Source organism: Saccopteryx bilineata, chromosome 6 (assembly GCF_036850765.1).
Source record: "Saccopteryx bilineata isolate mSacBil1 chromosome 6, mSacBil1_pri_phased_curated, whole genome shotgun sequence".
Classification (NCBI taxonomy): Eukaryota; Metazoa; Chordata; class Mammalia; order Chiroptera; family Emballonuridae; genus Saccopteryx; species Saccopteryx bilineata.
The window spans coordinates 162,150,007-162,170,147 of NC_089495.1; the positions used below are offsets into that span (position 1 = coordinate 162,150,007).

At 45.7% G+C, this 20,141-nt stretch overlaps 2 protein-coding genes and 1 pseudogene across 3 annotated transcripts in view; 1 reads left to right on the forward strand and 2 right to left on the reverse strand.

Moving 5' to 3' along the window:
* Window positions 1-20,141, reverse strand: part of CD300LF (CD300 molecule like family member f) — a 159,662-nt gene that overhangs the window by 10,907 nt on the left and 128,614 nt on the right. The window lies entirely within an intron of this gene.
* On the forward strand, window positions 2,317-2,654 carry LOC136308384 (cancer-related nucleoside-triphosphatase homolog pseudogene; annotated as a pseudogene).
* On the reverse strand, window positions 6,128-17,892 carry LOC136308021 (CMRF35-like molecule 5). 2 transcript variants are annotated; one of them, XM_066235128.1, is made up of 3 exons: window positions 17,785-17,892; window positions 9,550-9,885; window positions 6,128-6,632 (listed from the first exon to the last, which is right to left on the reverse strand). In XM_066235128.1, the coding sequence occupies exons 1-3, from the start codon at window positions 17,858-17,860 to the stop codon at window positions 6,454-6,456; spliced, it is 591 nt and encodes a 196-aa protein (XP_066091225.1). In that variant the 5' UTR covers window positions 17,861-17,892; the 3' UTR covers window positions 6,128-6,453. The 2 variants fall into 2 exon arrangements, with proteins under 2 accessions (XP_066091225.1, XP_066091226.1); XM_066235129.1 differs by having other exon boundaries at window positions 6,128-6,636.

Consider the following 20,141-nt stretch of genomic DNA (forward strand, 5'->3'; position numbering starts at 1 on the left):
CCAATCGGCCAGGGCCAGATTAGTGCCTTTTTAAGAAGAGACATCAATGAGCTCGCTCTACTCTGTCTGTCTCTCTACCCCCCTCCCTTGCATATGCACGAAGTGGAAGTCACAGTGAGAATGCAGCTGCCTGTAAGCCAGGAAGAAAACTTCCACCAGCAACTGAATGAGTCTGCACCCTGATCTTGATCCCCACAGCCTTCAAACTGTGAGAAAATACATTTCTATTGTTTAAGCTAACTAGTTACACTATTTTGTCATTATAACTAATAACCACATATACCTCTTTTATCCATATGAAAATCCAAATAAAAAAATAATGATAAGAAGAAATGATGACATCAGATCACTTACAACAAAATGGTGGGATCTTGATAACATTATACTGAGTGAAATAAGTAAATCAGAAAAAAACAAGAACTGCAAGATTACATACATTGGTGGGACATAAAAACGAGACTAAGAGACATGGACAAGAGTGTCGTGGTTACGGGGCGGGGGGGGCAGGGAGAGGGAAGGAGGGGGAGGGAGAAGGGGTGGGGGAGGGGCACAAAGAAAACTAGATAGAAGGTGACTGAGGACAATATGACTTTGGGTGATGGGTATGCAACAGAATTGAATGACAAGATAACCTGGACACATTTTCTTTGAATATATGTACCATGATTTATTGATGTCACCCCATTAAATTAAAATTTTATTTATAAAAAAATAAAAATAAATAAATAAACACACACAAAAGTGATAATAATAATAATATGCACATTTCCCCTATCAGAGTTGTGTCTCTTGAATATATGATGAGTCTCTTGCATATATGATGAGTTGTGTCTCTTGCATATATGATGAGTGAAGCAATGGATAAATAGTGTCATTTTATTTCCCATGATGACTTCTTTCCCAGAGAAGATTCTCTCGGTGTCCCACTTCAAATCTTGATCTCTGATTTCTCAGTCACTCACCAGGAGAAGGACCCCAGAGCTGAGGAAGCCATGTGGTCCTGCCCCCCTGGATCTGTCCTCGCTGGGCATCAAGCTCCAGCCATTCCCAAGGACTTAACATTCAGCTCAGAAACAGACACCTTCTAACCTGTTCTTTCCTCCCTGTGACACCGCTCTACATGTCCCCATTATCACACTGACCACACGCAACCACAGTCCAGTCTTTGGATCATCTGGAGCAAAAACTGAGGAACATTCAAGTGTCTCTCTGAATCCCCACCTCTCATTTAATTAAAAAATATAAAAAAAATAATGTATCTGGAAGATGAACCAGTCCTGCTATTTTTCCTGATGTGTCCCATTCCCTCAGGACAGACCCTCTCTCTACTGCCCAGCCTCAGTCACTCCAGCTCCTGAAGCCCGAGCTCCACTCACCTGGGGTGATGAGAAGAAGCAGAGGTAGTAGCAGCCACATGGTCCTGCCTGCCCGCGTCTCTCCCTGGTGACCATTAAATGCCAGTATCCTCCTGGGGCTTGGACAGAGCCCAGAGACAACCTGCCTACAATTTGTCAAAATCATTGAGTTTTGGTTCTCTCATCTACTTCCCTTAGTTTTCTGTCTTTATTTACTTCCTAATTTTATTAAGGCGGAGACAAGCTGTGTCATCACTAACAAGTGTGTGACTGATGTGTCTGTCCTCAATGATTTGGGGAAGCCCGACCCTGGTGTGAGGGGCTGAGAAGGGCGCTGCCCTCAGCACAGGGCAGGACGTTCAGCATGGCGGCGGAGGGGAGCTCAGAGCCAGGTGCCAAGGGGTGATGGAGACGTGCTGGATTTGCATTTTGCGAAGGATTCAGCGCTCAGGGCTGGCACCCAGCCTGACTGGAGAAACAGCCGCATTCTCAACCTCTCTCCAGGCAGCCCCACTGTGGGGCATCTCAGACCCCCATCCTGCCCTGGGCCATTGTCCCTCCCTGAGCCTGACCCCCAGTCCTCCCTCAGGACAGCTTTTTCCCAGGTCCTCAGTCACTCTGAAGCAGACACCTTTCCCCTTCAGCCTCATTTTATCCCAGATGTTTTCTTCCCCAAATCTTTGAATATTTCTCGGCTGTGGGCTCTTGACAAACTCCCTGCACCAGGGACACTGCTTATTCTAAGGGCCTCCTAAGTGACATTTCCTCACCTGTTCTCTTCCTTTAGAAGTTCTCTCCCTCCTTCTCTACCACCTGTTCCCTCTCCTTCTCCCTCTCAGAATCAATTCTGTCCTCCCTTTTTAAGAAAAGTATTTCCAGCTGCTGGCAGGCAGAGGGAAGCCTTTGACTCAAGGTGTGCGGTACTTAGACTGTATCCCTAACCCCCAGTCTGGCCCTCTGTATGGCCCTGCACATGTTCCTGGAGGGTTCCCAGAAACTGGAAAAGCAACTTTTATCCAGAAAGCCAGTAGGTTTTAAAGTCCTCTGGTGTGACCGTGGGGGGATTTGCACAGAAGTCAGGCAGGGAGGGAGAGGAACAGGACAACAGGTCAGGTCATCTGGCCTGCAGGGACCTTTGTCTAGAGTGGGTCGTGGCCTCTGCCCTTAAACAAGAATGTGGAGTCCACAGTATGTGGCGAATCAGACGTCTTGAGCGGTAGATGATTCCAGTCTTGAGTCATGTCGCCAAGGAAAACAAACCACCTTTCTCTGGACATTGTGACATGTGTACAGTGTTAAGAAGTAAAAATGATGGTGTCTCTACTTTTCTGCACGTAAAGAAATGTGCCCGTCCAGGAGCAGCCTGATTTTTAGCGCCTGACTAGCCGAGTCCGGGCCTTCGGGTTTCTGAGACCTCGCAGGCTGCTCCATGGAAGCCTGACAGCTGTTTTCCATATAATGTGTGAAACATCGAATTGGCCTTAAGGCTGGAGAGACTGGACAACACTTTCGTCGATTGCGGTTCATTCACGCCGAGAGATTTCTGTGTATTTTCCCCCGCAGTTGTGCAGATGATTTGGGTAAATTATGAAATGAGCAAAAGTTCTCGGAGTACCGGGTGAAATTTGACTCCATGAAAGTTCAAAAATGCATTTGGGGAAGAGAGGGGTTCACCACCCTGTCAGCCCTGCCTGTCGGGATCACTGATCGCTCCCCAGGGGTTGGTGCAGTCTCCTGCAGCTTGGAGTGGTATCAGTCATTGGATATGTAAAAATTGGAAACAACCAAAAAGCCCTTCAATAGAAGACTGGATAAAGAAGATGTGGAACATATACACTATAGAAGACTACTCAGCCATAAGAAATGATGACATCAGATCATTTACAGCAAATTGGTGGGATCTTGATGACATTATACAAAGTGAAATAAGTAAATCAGAAAAAAACAGGAACTGCATTATTCCATATGTAGGTGGGACATAAAAGTGAGACTAACAGACATTGATAAGAGTGTGGTGGTTATGGGGGAGGGGGGAGAGGGAGAGGGAAAGGGGGCGGGGGAGGGGCACAAAGAAAACTAGATAAAAGATGACAGAGGACAATCTGACTTTGGGTGATGGGTATGCAACACAATTGAACAAGATAACCTGGACATGTTTTCTTTGAATATATGTATCCTGATTCATTGATGTCACCCCATTAAAAAAATAAAATGATAAAAAAATATTATTTCAGAAGAAAACCATTTCAAGCCCTACTTCCACTCATCTCTAACGTTTGTTTGCCTGTTACATCATAAAATAAAAATAATGTGAAAATATATATTCATATTTATGATTTTTTGCCTTTTGAAAGAATTTAGTTTTGTGCTTTTGCATTTTCTTTCATCCCTTGGAAGACGGGGGAAACCCATTACTGGCGGGAGCCCTGAACCACGTGAGTGAAAACCAGTCCATGAGTGAAAACCAGTCCATTACCGGGGCTGTGGGCTCTCAAGCTCCAGGTCAGAAACGGCCTCCAAGGACTTGGGCCCCAGAGGAAAGGTCTTTCCTCCTGCGTTTCTGTTTGTATTTCCTGCTGCACTGCAGCCTCCGGACAGAGGAAGAACAGGGGTTGTGCAGAGAAGACGACACCAGAGTGAGTCCCAGAGGTCCAGGCATCACAGCTGTGGGTTTCCAGGGATTGGAATATTATTCCCTGAGCAGGGCCTACACTGCCTCTAGAACCACAGGCCTTGCTGGCCACGGTCACTTCATAATAAAAGTTGTTTTTCGTCTGTCTGAGGTTTTTTCTTCCAGACAAGACATCGATGAACATGGGGGCTAGTGCTTCTAAGAGTGGGGCTGAGTGTGCTTCCCCCCAGAGCTCCTCTGAGGCCCGTTCACCCAGAGGACAGCACCGAGCATACCCAGGAGCAGGGGCACCTCCAGAAAGACCAGAGTGAAAGTGGACACTGCTGAGCAAGGACCTGAGGGAGGGACACGATGACAGAAATGGGCTGCCACACAGGACACTTCTTCCCAGCTCTACCTCTGCCCAGGTCGTGGGCTCTAATAACCTATTGAGTATAAGCCTGGGACCCCAGCCAGGGCAGCCCCTTTGGAGGGGACAGTCATGCTGCTCATAGGCTAAGCCTTCATGCCCTGGTACCGTCTGAGAGCTAATCTCCCGGGCCAGGCATCTTCCTCCTACACCTCCCTCTTGCTTTCCCCTTCCCCTCATTGCAGCCTGGCCACATTTTTGCTTTCTTGGTTTGTTGGGTGTTTCTTGGTTTGCTTTGACTTCTGCTATATTCTTTGCCCAGGGAGCTCGCCCCACCTTCTTCACTTGCCTGCTTAAACCGTCCTCATCTTTCAAGTGTCAGATCTAATGTCACATCTTGGAAATCTTCAGATGCCACATCTAGTAGGAGCTTAGATTTGCTCTGACTCTTTGTCCCATGAATAGACACTGGTACCTGAGGGTCTTTATGTTTCCTTGTTCCTCCCTATTCATCTGTAAGCTCTAGTTCAGTGGTTCTCAACCTTTTTAATGTCGTGACCCCGCAATACAGTTCCTCATGTTGCGGTGACCCCAAACCAAAAAATAATTTTGGTGGCTACTTCATAACTGTAATTTTGCTACAGTTATGATTCGGAATGTAAATACCTGATATGCATTATGTATTCTCCAATGGCTTTAGGCGACCCCACCGGGGTCACGACCCACAGGTTGAGAATGACAGACACTCAAACTTATGACCATTGGTTCCACTCCCCCATCATCCTCAACACTCCTCCACATATCTGGACCTCCCTCCTTCTTATTATCTCCCTCAGTCAGTTGAGACCTCACACAGCTCGTAAATATCTCTGAAGCTTCTCAAGCAGGGATGTGAGTCTAGAGTCCCCCTGTTAGTCTCAGAGGTACAGGAGGAGCGTGAAGTCCCCTGAAGTAGAACACAACTGGTTACTCTCCTTTCTGCTAAGTCTAATACAGTAATCAGTTCAAGGTCACTCACCCCTAGTCAGAGATGAGTGTGGAGCTAAAGTCAGGGGGCTCAGGGAGGAGGAGCTCCTGTTGTGTTAACCAGGAATCTGGGAGACTCAGGGCTTTCTGTCCAGGTGTCCCGTGTCTCCCTCCATACCTCGTGAGTTAGGATTTAGGAGTGACTTTCCCTTTAAAAGTGCCAAAGAGTCTCATACAGCCCCAGAGATTCCACGGGAGTCTCCACTGCTGTGTGACTGTCAGACTTGTCCTGTGCCAAGGAGGGCAGAGCTGGTGCCACCAATGCCAAAGGTGAGTACATTATCTTTCCACCCTTCAAATCAAGCTGAGAGTCTCCTGCTCTGAGAAGCTAAGACAGTAATCTTCTTTTGATCTTCCACACATATGCCTGCACACATACTCCTCCTTTTCATATACATGCTCTCGGGTTCATTGTTCCAGGAAAGAGAAGGGACCCTGAACCCTTTATTCCCCACCACAGTGACCTCAGGGTGCACAGGGAAGAGCGCTTACCTGGACCACTGGTCACTTTACCTTGGACCCTAGGGTCAGCTCCAGTTCTGTCAATCCCACACCTGTAAGTGGTTGCTTCAGTCAGTCCGAGCTCTGACATGGTGTATGGAGAAGCAGAGCTGGTATACTGAGTTAAGACGATGCAGATTGCATCCTGCTGAAGGAGGGGGCACAGGCCACCCACACGGGGCAGCAGGGAGCTCCCTCAGCAGCCCAGCTCCCACTCTGGGGAAGTGAAAACTAAAGAGTTTCAATATATCCACACAAAGGAGGTAGAGTCACAGGATTTATTGTTTACAGATCTGCGAATGCGGGTGGTGAAGAAGCAGCAATCCTCTGTCCCAGGTCACAAGGGAGCAGGAGACAGAGCAGAGGGTCGCAAGCACCTATACTTATAAGGTGGTGAGGGTGACGGTCTTTAACTTTTCATGGGTTCAACTTATGTGGTTATTTTTAAAGGTGCCCTAGGAAAAGTAAACAGGATGTTATGGAAGTGACCTTTAGCTCAAGTCTATCTAAATGGCCAGACTCTGGGTGTGAGCAGGGGTGTCATACGGTAAAACCTCCAAGCAGCAACTCTTTGGAGCACAGTTTGTTTTCTAATTCTGCTGGGCCACGATGAACTTGCGTTTCTCCTGATCGATGTACGCATGGCTCCTCTTTGCCTGCTTTGATCCAGTGGTCTGAACAAGGATGGTGCAGCTACTCCCATCAGCTTCTCCACACCACTGCTTCATGTAGGCCTCCCACCTCGGACCATAGTGACACCGTGCAGCCACTTGCTCAAGAAGAAAATAGAAGAAAGGAAATAATGTAGAAAATAACAAAAATGAGTGAAGTAGAAAGTAATATAGAGAAAATCAACAAAGCCAACAAGTGTTTAAAATAAATAAATAAATAAGGCCAAGCAAAATACTTGTGATACAGAGACATTAAATAACTCATGTTGGGAGTGGAAAGGGGACATCATTACAGACCCTGCACATATTAACCAGATAAAAAGAGATAAGATAATAAGTGGAAAAAATAATAAAAAGATATTGTGTCAATGTAGTTGAAATTTTAGATGGAATGCAAATTCCTAGGGAAAATACTAATGAACATTAAATGAAATAGAAAACACAAATAAACTTACCACAAGGTAAATGAATCAAATCTATTATGAAAAACCTCCCAAAAACAAAATGCCAGGCTGATACAGTTTTAAAAAAAATTTTACTAAACATTTAAGGGAGGAATGTCTATCTTATACAAAAAAATTTTGAGGCTCTGGCCAGTTGACTCAGTGGTAGAGCATTGACCTGGCATGTGGAATCCCAGGTTCAATTCCTAGTCTGGGCACACAGGAGAAGTGACCATCTGCTTCTCCTCCCCTCCTCCCTTCTCTCTCATTCTCTCTTCCTCTCCTGCAGCTATGGCTCGACTGATTTGAGCATGTAGGCCCCAGATGCTGAGGATGGATTCATAAAGTCTCTGCTTCAGGTTCTAAAAATAGCTCATTTGCGAGCATCGAGCCCCAAATGGGTATAGTATCGGCCCTAGATTGGGGTTGCTGGGTGGTTCCCAGTCAAGGCACATGCAGGAGGAGTCGGTCTCTCTATCTCTTCTGCTCTCATTTAAATTTAAAATTAATATTTTTTAAACATAAAGAAGATGCAACTCCCAAGTCCAATGAATGAGACTAGCACAACCCTGATGCCAAAATCTGTCATGGGCAAAGCAAGAAGGAAATGTATGGACAAGTATAAGGCTTGAATTCAGGGTGACTTTTATAACTAGAGCTCTCTTTAAAACTACAATTCCCTTTACCCTATTTCTTAGCCAGACTCAATGCAGCACATTACCCCCCCCCCCAACCCAACTGTGAGATTGTAGTAATTGCCTTCCGATTCCCTTGTTTAATGGCTTCCTGGCCTTCATTTTGAAATATAACAAAAAGTTTATCTTGCAAAAGTCAGGAAAAGGAACCTAGAATTAAAGGAGTTTAAATCACAACAAGTGTTTATAAAAGCCTAGCTACAGGCCCCATTTGGGCACTGTCTTCTCATAAGCAGTCTTCTAGGGCAGTGGTCCCCAACCCCCGGGCCGTGGACTGGTACCGGTCCATGGGCCATTTGGTACCGGTCCTCGGAGAAAAAATAAATAACTTACATTATTTCAATTTTATTTATATTTAAGTCTGAACGATGTTTTATTTTTTTAAAATGACCAGATTCCCTCTGTTACATCCGTCTAAGACTCACTCTTGACGCTTGTCACAGTCACGTGATACATTTATCCGTCCCACCCTAAAGGCCGTCTGTGAAAATATTTTCTGACATTAAACCGGTCTGGGGCCCAAAACAGGTTGGGAACCAGTGTTCTAAGGGATCAGCTCCCTCCCTGACCCAAGTAGCACCACCGTCCCATTCCAAGGGCACTGCAATCCAGCGGGAGGAGGGAGGGGGGACTGGCCTGCTTGAAGCCTCAGCCTGCCAGGCCAGCCTGGGACCTTGTGAACTAGCACAGGCCTCCTTTAGACAGTTGAGCCCAGAGATAAACCATTTGGAGAAACTGTGGCGCCTCTTCAATCACATACAAAAACAATACTACGTTGTACCTATAGAGGCAGTGACGTCAGCCGCTTTTTCAAGACCCTTGACTAACTTACAAATACCCTACTCCAACCCTTCCTGGGGCCAACTTGGCATTTGGGTCCATCTCAGCACACTTGCACCCACACGTTTTAAGTAAACAATCCTTTTGGAACACACCAGCCTTGTGTTTTCAGTTCGGCTATTCTTGGTGATAGTTCGGCTCTCCTCCACCCATAGATGCAGGAAGGTTCTAGCCTGTCAGCTATCTCATACAGGATAAGACAGTCCAGACCTGGAGTTCTTTCCAGGTCAGACCTAGTCAGGGGTTTATACCGACCTGCCAGTTGCCAAGAGAAGCTGAAAGGAGGCTTTCCTTTTACCAGTGGACCGGCCACCCACAGCTTTAACCTAACACAAGTATCACCCATGAACAAAACCACGGAAGTCTAAAACAAAAACTCAGCACGCTGATTCCAGGGATATATACGAAGGATAATACTCTCAGCACGTTTTGTTTATGCCAAGAATACAAAAGTGTTTGACCATTACCAAATCAATAAGTGTAATGAATATACCACATTAACGAAGTGAAAAATGATCTGTCACAGTGGGTGGTTGAGTCCTGAGGTCTCATGGAATTGGGCGGGGCAAGGCTTCTCTTAGATGTCCTTGAGTCTCCCAGGGCCTCCTCCAGGATGGGACCAAACCTTTCTGGACACATTTTGTCTAAACAGCCCAGTTTCTTAATCTATTCTATTGCCCATAGAAACACAGAGGTGGTCCCAATTTTAGTCCATGGGCTGAGGAGACCTACCATAAGACCCAGAAATCTCAATTCCTGCCAATGCTTTCCTGGGACCTCTGGTGCCAAGATGTCTCTGCTACTCATGGAGTTTGTAGCTGGGACTTTAAAGCAGCTGTTCTCATCTGTTGTTTCATATCCCACCTAGGGGTAAAGAGGATCAGCACAGTCAGGGTGCTGGGATTAACTACTGAGGTTTGGAAGGCTCTCCAAGGCAAAGAACTGTTGAATTCTATCAGTCACTGGAGAGAGGACCACAGGGACCAGGACAGAGCAGGCTCTGAAGATGCACAGCTGCACACACAAAATACTCTTACCTGGTTCAACTGTCACTTTTACTTGGATCCCAAGGTCAGCAGCTCCGTTTCTGTGAATCCCACACCAGTAGACATCTGTATCCTCTTGTCTCAGCTTCTCCATGGTCACGGTGAACACGCAGCTTCTCTGATCGTCCCTGATGGACACACGGCCCTTCTTCACCTCCACCTCTGTTCCAGTGGTTGTAACAAGGATCTCGCAGTACTTCCACTCAGCTCCTCGACACCACCACTTCCTGTAGGTCTCCCACCCTGGGTCATAGTGACACTGCACGGTCAGCGAGCCCTGTTCCGGACCACTCACTTCTTCTGGACCAGTGATTACGTATGATGAGCCTGGAAAACACAAGTTCATGTACCTCTCACCCCCACCCCAAGGGCAGGGCCGCAGCCTCCTGCACTGTGAAGAGCTCCAATCAGTCCAAGGGCCTGATGCATGGAACAGAGTCGAGGTAGGAACACACCTTCCACAGCACAGACCTTTTGTCCTTCAAATGTCCACTGGGTCAGAGCCACCACGAAGATCTCCTAAGGGAACAGCTACAGATCTCACATTAACTAGTAAGGACACCGAGCAGTAACAGCTTCTGGCAACTTCCTCCCTCCCCATCCCTGTGGCCCATAAACTTTCCTGTTTCCAGTAACATTCTCTTGCAGCATCTCTGTGTGACTCTGGTTTCCTGGGAGGAAAGAGTGAAGGGCCCATTTCACAGGAGTGTGAGTGCTGCCTGACCTGTGCTGATGACTTCAGGAGGTCTGCCTGAAGCAACACCTCTCCTGGCTGTGCTAGGCTGTTCCTGATGGTTCTAATGGTTCTAGTGGTTCCATAGTAAACACCCTGGCTGGAGAGCCTTTAACACTGACCAAAACACTAATTCCAGCTATGGAACCCACACTGCACAGATCCTGTTTTTTCCATTGACTAGTTTCGATTTCTTTGTCAAAATGTTAGTATCTGACGCCCTATTCTGCACTAGAACATTAACCTGGCATGTGGAAGTCCTGGGTTCAATTTCCAGTCAGAGCACACAGGAGAAGCAACTATCTGCTTCCCACCCCTCACCTTTTCTCTTTTTTTCTCTTAGCCATGGCTCTAATGGTTCGAGCAAGTTGGCACCGATGTGCTGAGGATGGCTCCATGGCCTCGCCTCAAGAGATAAATGGCTTGGTTGCCAAGCAACCTCCCTAGTGGACTTGCCGGGTGGATCCCTGTCAGGGCACATGCAGGAGTTTGTTTCTCTGTCACTTGCCTCTTAATAATAATAATAATAATAATAAAGTCAATATGTGAGTTAATTATAGATTTTTCTTTCTCTTCCTTTGATCCCTGTGTCTATCGTTAGGCCAATCCACACTGTCCTGACTACCGTTGCTTTGCAGGAAGGCAGGAGTCATTGAGTAAAGCAGCATTTTGTTATCATATGTGTCTTCTGGTGCTTTCTTTTATTGTGTCATTTTTTTTATTTTTAGAGAGGAGAGAGAGACAGAGAGGGAGAGAGAGGAGAGAGAGACAGAGAGAGAGAAGGGGGGAGGAGCTGGAAGCATCAACTCCCATATGTGCCTTGACCTATTGTGTCATCTTTGAAAGATTCATGATATGGAGAAATGTTTCTTTATTGTAAGAGAAACAACCCTTCAAGCACAATGAAAAATGACAACTGTCACTTGGTCTCACTGGCAGACCCTGGGAAGCAGTGAGGCCCTCGGCAATCTGCAGAGATTGTGACCCTTGCAGAGACATAGCTCAGCTTCTCCATCTGCACACTGTCCTTGTGTAAGTGGCGGGCCTGTAGTTTCAGGTCTTTTCATTTTTCTGGAGGAGCAGAAATCTAGATTTTTTGTGGCATCTCTCAACTCTAAGCCACTGGCTTCTATATACAAGAGTAAAGTCAAAATAAACTGATGACTTATGTGTAAGACTCAAAATCAGACCTGTGGCAAAACCAAAAACTCTTAGAAGATTTTACATAGGCAGTAAAATCTCAGACATTTCTTACAGCAATATTTTTTCTGATCTGTCTTCTTGGGCAAGCGAATCAAACAAAAAAATAAACAAATGGGACTACATCAAACCAAAAAGTAGTGTGATTATTTTTTGTATTTTTCCAAAGTGAGGGGGATGGCAGTCAGACAGACTCCTGCATGCGCCCTACCAGGATCCACCTGGCATGCCAACCAGGGGGTGATGCTCTGCCCATCTGGGTCATTGCTTCACTGCAACCAGAGCCATTCTAGCACCTGTGGCAGTGGCATGGAGCCATCCTCAGCGCCCGGGCCAACTTTGCTCCCATGGAGCCCTGGCTGCGAGAGGGGAAGGGAGAGACAGAAAGAAAAGAGAGGGGGAAGGGTGGAAAAGTAGATGAGTGCTTCTCCTATATGCCTTGGTAGGGAATCAAACTTGGCACTTCTCCACACCAAGCTGATGTTTTACCACTGTGCCAACTGGCCAGGGCCAAACTAAAAAGTTTTTGCCCAGCAAAGGAAACATCAATAAAATGAAAAGACAACCCACTAAATGGGAGAACATATTTGCCAATGAACATCTGATAAGAATTTAAAATCCAAATTTTATGAAGAACTCATACAACTTACCACAAAAAAAAAAACCCAACTTAAAAATGTACAAAGGGCCCTGGCCAGTGGCACAATGCATAGAGCATCAACCTAGAGCTCTGAGGACACCAGTTCAGTCTTGGAGTAGCCAGCTTGAGCCTGAGGTCACCAGCTCAATCTCTAGGGCACCAGCTTGGCCCCTGAGGTTGCTGGTTTGAGCCTGGTCAAGGCACATATGAGAAGAAATCAATGGCACAACTAAGTGGAACAACAAGTTGATGCTTTTTTTTCTCTTTCTCTCTCTTTTCTTTCCTCTCTCTCTCTCAGCTTTTCTGTCTCTCTCTCTCAATAAGTAAGTAAGTAAATAAATAAATAAATAAATAAAGGACCTGAATAGACACCTCTCCAAAGAGGACATAGAGATTGCCAATAGACAAATGAAAATGATGATCAACATTGTTAATCATTAGATAAATGTAAATTAAAACCACATGTCAGAATGGCTATAAATAATAAATCAATAAGTAGCAAGTATTGGTGAGGATGTGAAGAAAAGGGAACCCTCATGCATCCTTGGTGGAAATGCAGATGGGTGCAACCACTATGGAAAACTGTATTGAAGGTCCTCAAGAAATTAAAAATGGAACTGCCTTATGACCCAGCAGTTCCACTTCTGGGTGTATATTTGAAGAAATACAAAACATTAATTTGAAAATATATAGGCACTCTTAATTTCGTTGCAGTATTATTTACAATAGCTAAGTTATTGTATCAACCTAATGCCCATCAATAGACATGTGTATAAAAAAGCTTTGGTACATATATGCAATGAAATATTACTCAGACATGAAAAAGAATGAAATCTTACCATTTGCAACAGCATGGATGGATCTAGAAGGTATTGTGCTAAGTGAAATAAGTCAGCAAGAGAAAAACAAATACCATATAATATCATTTATATGTGGCATCTAAAGGACAATGTAAACAAACAAAACAGAGTCATAGGCACAGAAAAAGACTGATGGTTACCAGAGGGGAGGGGGTTGGGACCAGGTAGAAATGATGAAGGGATTGAGAAGGACAGATTGGTAGTTAGAGAATAAATCGTGGGGATGCAAAGTACAGCACAGAGAACATAGTCACTAATACTGTAAAAACTAGAATTATAGGTGGAAACACTTTGCAAAGTTTATGGTTGTCTAACCACTATGCTGTCCACATGAAACTAACACAAAATAACATTGAATGTCAGCTGTAATGAAAAAATAAATACGTTTTAAAACAAATGAAAATTTTAAAAAGAAAACACTGGCTTAATTAGAAGCAACAGCAACAAACACGACACTGGCCATGCCATCCCTGGTGCCGCTGGATCTGGAACCACATATGTGACTGGACCTAGGACCCCTTGTGCCGCTGGACCTGGGGCCCACGTGTGCTGCTGGAGTGCATCAGGGTCCAGCTCCAGGTGTCCATTCAGAAGGAGGGCTTTTGTCATGGTTTTCTTTGTGCTCTGTCAAGGTTTGATATTAGAGATGTGCTCATTTCACAGAATTTATATGACAGATTTCCGTCACTTTTATTCTCTGAGATCAGAACATAATACAACAAAGAAAATTTTGTTCCTATAGAATCCTAAGAAGTTATGTACAAAACTATCTGGCAAATTCTTTGCTTACTTAAAAAATTTTTTTCATGCCCTGGATGGTTGGCTTAGTAGTAGAGCATTGGCCCCGCGTGTGTGGAAGTCCTGGATTCAATTTCCAGTCAGGAAACACAGGAGAAGTGACCATCTGCTTCTCTACCCCTCCTCCTTCTCTTTCTCTCTCTCTCTCTTTCTCTCTCTCTCCCCCTCTGTCTCTTCCCTTTCGGCAGCCATGGCTCCATTGATTCAAGCAAAATTAGCCTCAGGTGCTGAGTATGGCTTGTGGACTCTGCCTCAGGTGCTAAAAAAATGGCTCCATTCCCCGAGCAATGGAGCAACAGCTCCAAATGGGCAGATCATCGCCCCTTAGTGGGCTTGCTGGGTAAATCCTAGAGAGGGTGCTTGCGAGAGTCTATCTCCCTGCCTCTGCTCCTCTCACTAAGATAAAATTTTTTAAAATTTTTTTTCTCCATGAATACTGACCTATTCAAGTATTTTTATTGTTCTTGAATCAAGTCTATTTTTTTGTTTGGTGTTTTCCAGAAAGGTATCTATTTTACAGAACATGTAGTTCTGTGATTATAAAATAGCCTTTTACAATTAAAATGTCCATAGCTGTTCTAATTACCCATTTTGAATGTGTGCCCTGACTCATTTTTATTGGTTACATATACCACAAGACTTCTTGTTTCCCAATAAATTTATAGATTTAACTCTATCAAAGACAAAGCCAGCAAGGTGCTTTTAATCATATATATAACAGCTACACATATAATTCATATATTACATATATATAATATATAGATTATTTGAATAAACAGATGAGAACTTTTAATAAAATAAATATGAGTAATAAGGAAGGAACTGTCCTGCCAGATTCTAAAACAGCATCTGGCCATAGTGAAAAAAAAAAACAGATTGGAAATCTAGCAAGAATGAATAAACAGCCAGACCTGTGGTGGCTCAGTGGATAAAGCATCGACCTGGAAACGCTGAGGTTGTTGGTTCAAAACCCTGGGCTTGCCTGGTCAAGGCACATATGGAAGTTGATGCTTCCTGCTCCTCCCTCCCCCTTCTTCTCTCTCTCTCTCTCTCTCTCCTCTCTAAAAATTAATAAAAATAAAAAAAAGAATAGATAAACATCAACAGAACAGAGTCAACAGCCTAAAAACAACCTAGTGTATTTAAGAAGCTCCCATAAACCACAGAAGACTAAAATGATGAGAGAGGAAGGGATGGGTTAGGGCAGGGGTCCCCAAACTACGGCCTGCGGGCCACATGTGGCCCCCTGAGGCCATTTATCCGGCCCTCGCAGCACTTCTGGAAGGGGTACTTCTTTCATTGGTGGTCAGTGAGAGGAGCATAGTTCCCATTGAAATACTGGTCAGTTTGTTGATTTAAATTTACTTGTTCTTTATTTTAAATATTGTATTTGTTCCCGTTTTGTTTTTTACTTTAAAATAAGATATGTTCAGTGTGCATAGGGATTTGTTCATAGTTGTTTTTTTTTTATAGTCCGGCCCTCCAACGGTCTGAGGGACAGTGAACTGGCCCCCTGTGTAAAAAGTTTGGGGACCCCTGGGTTAGGACATAAATGTTGCTGGATGCAGTAACCTCTCTGCCTGCTCCATCAGATAAATTCAGGAAGAGAAAAGAGGTCAGCAAAATATAGCAAATCAGTTTTAAACTAGAAGAAGGTAGAAGGGAATCTTTATAAAATTTCTGAATGAAAGAAAGAACGTTCTAAGCTGAAAATAACGGAAGACACCACACAAGAAGTCAGGAAATTTGACTATAGACAAATCTAACACTTGGACACACCAATAATAATAATAAAATACTAAATGTAGGAGGTTTCTAAAACCAGGAAAGGCAAGAAAATATAGTCTCCAGGAAGAACAAACCTTGTCAACAGCTGGATGTTAGTCCAGTGTGACTCATTTTGGATTTCCAGTGTCCAGAACTGTAACAGAATAAATTTGTGCTGTTTTTTTATTATCACAATGGGAAAAGGATGCTACTGGCACCCAGTAGGTTGAAGCCAAGGATGCTGCTAAGCCCCTATAGTGCACAGGAAACCCCCACAACAAAGAATGATCTGGTGCAAAATGTTAACTGTGCCAAGCTTGAGAAACCCTACCCTCAAGCAAGCATAGGGGTACGGGGAGAAAAGTCTCCCCGTGGACAAAGCTTCAAGCAGGGCACCCGACTACTAACTGTGCCTGAAAGGGCAGGTGGCCAGGGGAACCAGGTTGCTCAGGTTCCTGGGCAGTAGATCATGCACATCTGGATGACCAGGGAAGCTGACATTGTTCACAGTCTGAATGTCCAATAAGAGTTTTCTCAAGAGCTGGGTTTCCATCTGAAGCTGCTCCAATTCTGAAAGGTCTCTGAGAAACTCCCACCGATTGTCTCCAGTCTACATCACACAGTAAGTTCCCCAGGAGCTTGACAGGAAGCCGCTCAGAACCTCTTGTTTGCACATGCACCCTGCAATGCCTCCTGAGAATAATGGCTGCTCTTCCACATTCTATTCCATTTCCATTCATAATTCCCAACCCACAGAGGGGAAGTGATTTGGAGAAGTGTGATATTGGATTTTTGTCTGTCAGGTAGAAGAGGACTTAGACCAGGGTGGTAGTGATGTCAAATTGACAATGGATGAACTGTTCACCTCACCTTATCAACTGTGCATTCATATTGTTATGTTGCCCCAAATTTGTATGTTCAGGCATTAACCGCCAATGTGATGGTATTTAAAGATGGAGTCTTCAGGAGGTCTTTAGAGTTAGATGAGGTCGTTAAGGTGGGAATGTCCAGATGAGATTAGTGCCCTTATAAGAAGAGACACCAATGAGCTCGCTCTACTCTGTCTGTCTCTCTACCCCCCTCCCTTGCATATGCACGAAGTGGAAGTCACAGTGAGAATTTCTTCCTGTAAGCCAGGAAGAAAACTTCCACCAGCAACTGAATGAGTCTGCACCCTGATCTTGATCCCCACAGCCTTCAAAACTGAGAAAATACATTTCTATTGTTTAAGCTAACCGGTCTACACTACTTTGCCATTATGACTAATAACCACATATACCTCTTTTATCCATATGAAAATTCAAATTAAAAAAATAATAATATGCACATTTCCTCTATCAGAGTTGTGTCTCTTGCATATATGATGAGTGAGGTAATGGATAAATGGGATCATTTTATTTCCCATGATGACTTCTTTCCCAGAAAAGATTCTCCCGGCGTCCCACCTCAAATCTTCGATCTCTGGTTTCTCGGTCGCTCACCCAGAGAAGGAGCCTAGAGCTGGGGCAGCCATGTGGTCCTGCCTCCCTGAATCCTGTCCTCGCGGGCATCTAGTACCAGCTGTTCCCAAAGACTTGACTTTCAGCCCAGAAACAGACACCTTCTAACCTCTGTTCTTCCCTCCCTGTGACACCGCTCTACATGTCCCCATTATCACACTGACCACACTCAATGACGGTCTGGTCTTTGGATGGTCCTGAACAAAAACTGAGGCAGGCAGACAAGTGGAGGAGCCACAGAACCAACAGCCTGCACACCCTGGCTTCCTGCCTGTGTCCTCTCTGGACTCTGCGCTTTAGTGGACAGCTCTCAGCTCTAATTATAAGTCAGCACCAGCTGTGGAGGCTCCGAAACAACCCAGACCCCTGAGCCCACCTCAACTGCTGGGTCTGAGCTGGAACCGGAGCATCTGTGCTCCTGAAAACTTCTCAGAATGGATCTGCCAGTTAGTCCCTTCATCTGTTTATGCAGCATGGCTGGGGTGGGGGAGAGGGAGAGACGCTGTCCTAAAGGGGCATTTCTCTTGGGTGGGTTTTTTTGTTTGTTTTCCAGCAGCTGACTGAGAACCTATGAAATGAAGAGACTTGATTTTCATTTCAAGATAATGTGTCTGGATGATGCACCATCTCTGTCATTATCTCTGACATGTCCCCTTCCCCCAGAACAGACCCTCTCTCTTCCTGCCCATCCTCAGTCACCCCAGCCCCTAAAGTCCCAGCCCCACTCACCTGGGACGATGAGAAGAAGCAGTGGTGAGAGCAGCCACATGGTCTTGCCTCCTTGGTGTCTCTCCCTGGTGACCATCGAATGCCAGCGCTTTCCAGGGACTTGAACAAAACCCAGAGGAAACTGCCTTCGATTTGTTGAATCATTGTGTTTTGTTTTCCACATCTGCTTCCTTTAACTTTCTATCTTTATTTACTTCCTAATTTTATTAAGTAAAATACAAGCTGTATCATCATTTATTTACAAGTGTGTGACTGATGTGTCTTCAGTAATTTGGGAGAAGCCGGGCCAGGGTTCCACCTGTGAGTGTGTGTGAGGGGCTGAGAAGGGGCTGCCCTCAGCACAGGGCAGGACGTGCAGCATGCCGCAGAGGGGAGCTGAGAGCAAGGTCCCAGTTGGTGATGGAGACGTGCTGGGTTTGCATGTTGGGAAGGACGCAGCGCTCAGGGCTGGCACCCAGCCTGGCTGGAGGAAACAGCGCCATTCTCAACCTCTCTCCAGGCAGTCCCACTGCAGGGGCATCTCAGACCCCCTTCCTGCCCTGGGCCATTGTCCCTCCCTGAGCCTGACTCCCATTCCTCCCTCAGGACAGCTTTTTCCCGGGTCCTGAGTCACTCTGAAGCAGACACCGCCATGGGGACATTATAAAGGAGAAGTGGCCTTTTCCCTTCAACCTCATTTTTTCCCAGATGTTTTTCCACACATCTTTGCATAGTCAAACACCCATCAACAGTGGAATGAATGTTTGATGTATTTACACTGGGATATGACATCAACATCAGAATAAACATATTCATACATATACAACTACATTAATGAATCTCACAAACACAATGGTCACTAAATGAAACCAGACAGAGAAGAAGGTATGCTGTGTGATTTATTTATATAAAAGCCACAGAGCTGACAAGGCTGTTAGAAGACAGGAGGGTGGTGGACAACTTTGTAAGGGGTGACTGGGAGGAAGTAAGAGCACCATGACTGTGTAGGTTGTGGCTGGAAGGAGATGTGGAGGGCCTTTTGAGGGACCATACATTTGTTTCTTTTTTTTTTTTTTTTTTTTAAGCTGGAAACGGGGAGAGACAGTCAGACAGACTCCCGCATGCGCCCGACCGGGATCCACCCTGGGCCCGACCGGGATCCACCCTGCACGCCCACCAGGGGTGACGCTCTGCCCACCAGGGGGTGATGCTCTGCCCCTCCGGGGCGTTGCTCTGCTGCGACCAGAGCCACTCTAGCGCCTGGGGCAGAGGCCAAGGAGCCATCCCCAGCACCCGGGCCATCTTTGCTCCAATGGAGCCTTGGCTGCGGGAGGGGAAGAGAGAGACAGAGAGGAAGGAGGCGGGGTGGAGAAGCAAATGGGCACTTCTCCTATGTGCCCTAGCCGGGAATCGAACCCGGGTCCCCCGCACGCCAGGCCGACGCTCTACCGCTGAGCCAACCGGCCAGGGCCCATTTGTTTATTGATCTTGGTGCAGGTTGAATGAGTATGTTTTGTTTGTACAAAGTTATTAACCATTGAAACCTTTCTAAGACATTATATATCTGTTCACTTAGTTCTTTAAATAGCTGCCTAGTGTGCCATTGTGTGGCATCACTATAATTAACTCTTCCTGCATCAAAGGCTGCTGAGCCTGTTTGCAGGTTTTTGCTCTTGCATTTGATGCTGCAGGCTTCTGGTCCCAGGTAAGAGGGTCAGCGCACTCCGTGCAGCTCTCCCACTGACCGCCACTAAGAGCTGAGACAGAATGCCTGGAGCACTGACTGAGGGTTCTGCTGCATGAATGGTGGCGGGAAGACTAGGGAAGGAAACCAGAGGAGTAGGACCATTCAGCTCTGAGTTCTCTGGTATTGTTTCTTTCTGTTTTCCTGCTGCCTGTGCAGGGATGTTGCAGGCACGTCCTGAAACTAAACCTGCACACTCAGCACGGACCATGACAGCTCAGAATGAACAGAAAAGGAAAACTGGAAGGGGAAGAGGAGGGGTTCCAAGAGTTTTCTTGGTGTCTGTTTCTCCCCCACTCACCCAACCCCAGCAAACCCCAGTAAAAAAGCAACAACTCCACCTGGAACTCAGGGAGCAGGTTCTCTCGGACTAGGGAAACCATGGTCTGAAGACATGGAGGAGAGGAGAATACTTGCTTTTTCTCTCTATTCTCCCTCTGCTCTGTCCTGGATGCTGACCAGTCACTGGAAGTACTCAGCAGCTGGGGAGGAAAAGACCCAAGTTTCCAGCCCAAGGCCCAGGAAGGGCAGTAGAGGGCCCGAAAGCTGAGAGGGGCTGTTGGGGAGAGCAAGAAGTGGAAGTTGCTTAATAAAGGGACCCTGGACTTTCTCCCAGGCAGAAGTGTTGGCAGAA